The sequence below is a fragment of the Plasmodium reichenowi genome, chromosome 10 (assembly GCF_001601855.1).
Source record: "Plasmodium reichenowi strain SY57 chromosome 10, whole genome shotgun sequence".
Classification (NCBI taxonomy): Eukaryota; Apicomplexa; class Aconoidasida; order Haemosporida; family Plasmodiidae; genus Plasmodium; species Plasmodium reichenowi.
This window is the reverse complement of record NC_033655.1, coordinates 280,270-283,202: the sequence shown is the minus strand read 5'-3', so window position 1 is coordinate 283,202 and position 2,933 is coordinate 280,270. Positions and strand designations below refer to the sequence as shown.

General features: G+C 18.7%; 1 protein-coding gene across 1 annotated transcript; it reads left to right on the top strand.

Moving 5' to 3' along the window:
• Nucleotides 1–1,211: 1,211 nt before the first annotated feature.
• On the top strand, nucleotides 1,212–2,673 carry PRSY57_1007800 (26S protease regulatory subunit 4, putative; the record flags this gene model as incomplete). The annotated part of the gene is made up of 2 exons (XM_012907667.1): nucleotides 1,212–1,257; nucleotides 1,373–2,673. 2 exons carry the CDS (start codon nucleotides 1,212–1,214, stop codon nucleotides 2,671–2,673), a joined length of 1,347 nt encoding a protein of 448 aa, XP_012763121.1.
• Between the last annotated feature and the right edge of the window lie 260 nt (nucleotides 2,674–2,933).

Genomic DNA, 2,933 nt, shown 5'->3' with positions numbered 1-2,933 from the left:
TTAAAAAAAAATTAATAAATTTAAAAAAAAAAAAAATTAAAAAAAAAAAAAAAAAAAAAATTTAAAAAAAAAAAAAAAAAAATTTTATTTAAAAAGGAAAAAAAAAAAAAAAAAAAAAAAAAAAAAAAAAAAAAAAAATACTTGTTCTTTCTTCATACAAAAGCATAATATATATTTCTTCATATGAAAGAATAATTATTTTAATTTTAATATATTTTTTTTTCAATATAAAATACATTACATACATATATATATTTTATATATATAAATATAATATATATTATATAATATAAATAACAATATTGTATTATAAAAAAATAATATTCTTTTTTTTTTTTGTTCATAAAATATATACGTAATATATTATATCATATATATATATATATATATATATGTATAATATTATTTAAATATATATTCTTTTACCATACTTGGCACATATAAAAATGAAATAAAAATTTATCTTAACCTTTTTTTTATTTATATATTATACAAATGTATATATATATAAATATATATATATATATTAATTTATATATTATTTATATATATATATATATATATATATATATATATATATAATATAATTATAATATTATAAAAATATGTATAATATAATTATATATATATATACATTTGTATTAATATATAATTGTACTTTTTTTTTTTTTTTTTTTTTTTTTAATATGTTAAATCTATAAAATTATATAATATATATAAATATATACATATATATAAATATATTATATTTATATATTTAAAAAATAATGTGTGAAAAAAAGAAAAAAGAAAAGAAAAATTTTAGAACAACAAAATAAATAAATAAATAAATAAAAAGGATAAATATAAAATATTATTTATTATTATTTTAGTTTTTTTCTTTTTTATAATTATTTTATGTAAATTGGTTTTTATATATACATAAATATATATTATAAATTATTATTTAATTTTGTATGTATAAATTTAAAAAATAAATAAATAAATAAACCGTAAGAATAAATATGGTTGAATAACATATAATGTATACATTATAAATATGTTATAAGTTAAAATTTAAGAAAAATAAAGAAAAAATAATTTAAAAAAAAAAAAAAAAAAATTAAATAAATATCTGTATTTTATGTTTATACAATATTAAAATAAAATAAATACCAAAAAGATAATTATATATATATATATATATATATATATACTTATATAAATACATAATGGGAAATACTCCAGGTGGTATGAATAATCCTTATGGATTTTTAGGTAACCTAAAATATATACATATATATTATATATATATATGTTATTTTTATGAAATTTCAAAAGATCAGAAGAGATATATTTATATATATTTTATATAATTTCTCCTTTTGTGCAGGAAAAAAAGATGATAAGGATAAAGGTAAAGACAAAGATAAGGAAAAGAAAAAGCTGGAAAGTGTTCCAATATCTCATATGGGAAAAAAAAAGAAGAAAAACAAAGGAACATCAGGTCATTCAAAATTACCAAATGTTACACCTAATACAAAATGTCGATTAAAATTATTAAAATTAGAAAGGATAAAAGATTATTTATTATTAGAAGAAGAATATATAACAAATCAAGAGCAGATTAAAAGTAGTGATGATAAGAATTATGTGAAATTGAAAATAGATGATTTAAGAGGATCACCTATGAGTGTAGGTACCTTAGAAGAATTAATAGATGAAAATCATGGTATTATAGCTACATCTGTTGGTCCAGAATATTATGTAAATATATTATCGTTTGTTGATAAAGATTTATTAGAACCTGGTTGTTCAGTTTTATTAAATAATAAAACAAATAGTGTAGTAGGAATATTATTAGATGAAGTAGATCCATTAGTATCAGTTATGAAAGTAGAAAAAGCCCCATTAGAATCTTATGCAGATATTGGTGGGTTAGAATCACAAATACAAGAAATAAAAGAAGCTGTTGAATTACCTCTAACACATCCAGAACTTTATGAAGATATTGGTATCAAACCACCTAAGGGTGTTATCCTATATGGTCCACCGGGTACGGGTAAAACATTATTAGCTAAAGCTGTAGCTAATGAAACTTCTGCTACATTTTTAAGAGTTGTGGGTTCCGAATTAATACAAAAATATTTAGGTGATGGTCCAAAATTAGTTAGAGAAATGTTTAAAGTTGCAGAAGAACATGCACCTTCCATTGTTTTTATTGATGAAATTGATGCCGTAGGTACCAAAAGATATGAAGCTACAAGTGGAGGAGAAAGAGAAATTCAAAGAACTATGTTAGAACTATTAAACCAATTAGATGGTTTTGATTCTAGAGGTGATGTTAAAGTTATTATGGCTACTAATAGAATCGATTCATTAGATCCTGCACTAATCCGACCAGGTAGAATTGATAGAAAAATACAATTACCTAACCCAGATACCAAAACAAAAAGAAGAATCTTTCAAATCCATACTAGTAAAATGACTATGTCTCCTGATGTAGATTTAGAAGAATTTGTTATGTCGAAAGATGAATTATCAGGTGCTGATATAAAAGCTATATGTACAGAAGCTGGGCTCCTAGCTCTTAGAGAAAGACGAATGAAAATAACACAAGCAGATTTACGTAAGGCACGAGATAAGGCATTATTCCAAAAGAAAGGAAACATACCAGAAGGTTTATACTTATAAAAAAAAAATAAAATAAAGGAACACAAAAGTTAAGCTCTAAAAATAAATAATCATTATAATGTTTATATGACAATATGTATATATGTCTATATTTTATAATTTTTTCGTAATTTTTTTTTTTTCTTCTTTCTAATTTAATTTTCAACACAAAAAAAAAAAAAAAAAAAAAAAAAAAAAAAAAAAAAAAAAAAAAAAAAAAAAAAAAAAAAAAATAAAAAAAAAAAAAAAAATAAAAAAAAAAAATTAAAAATAATATATTT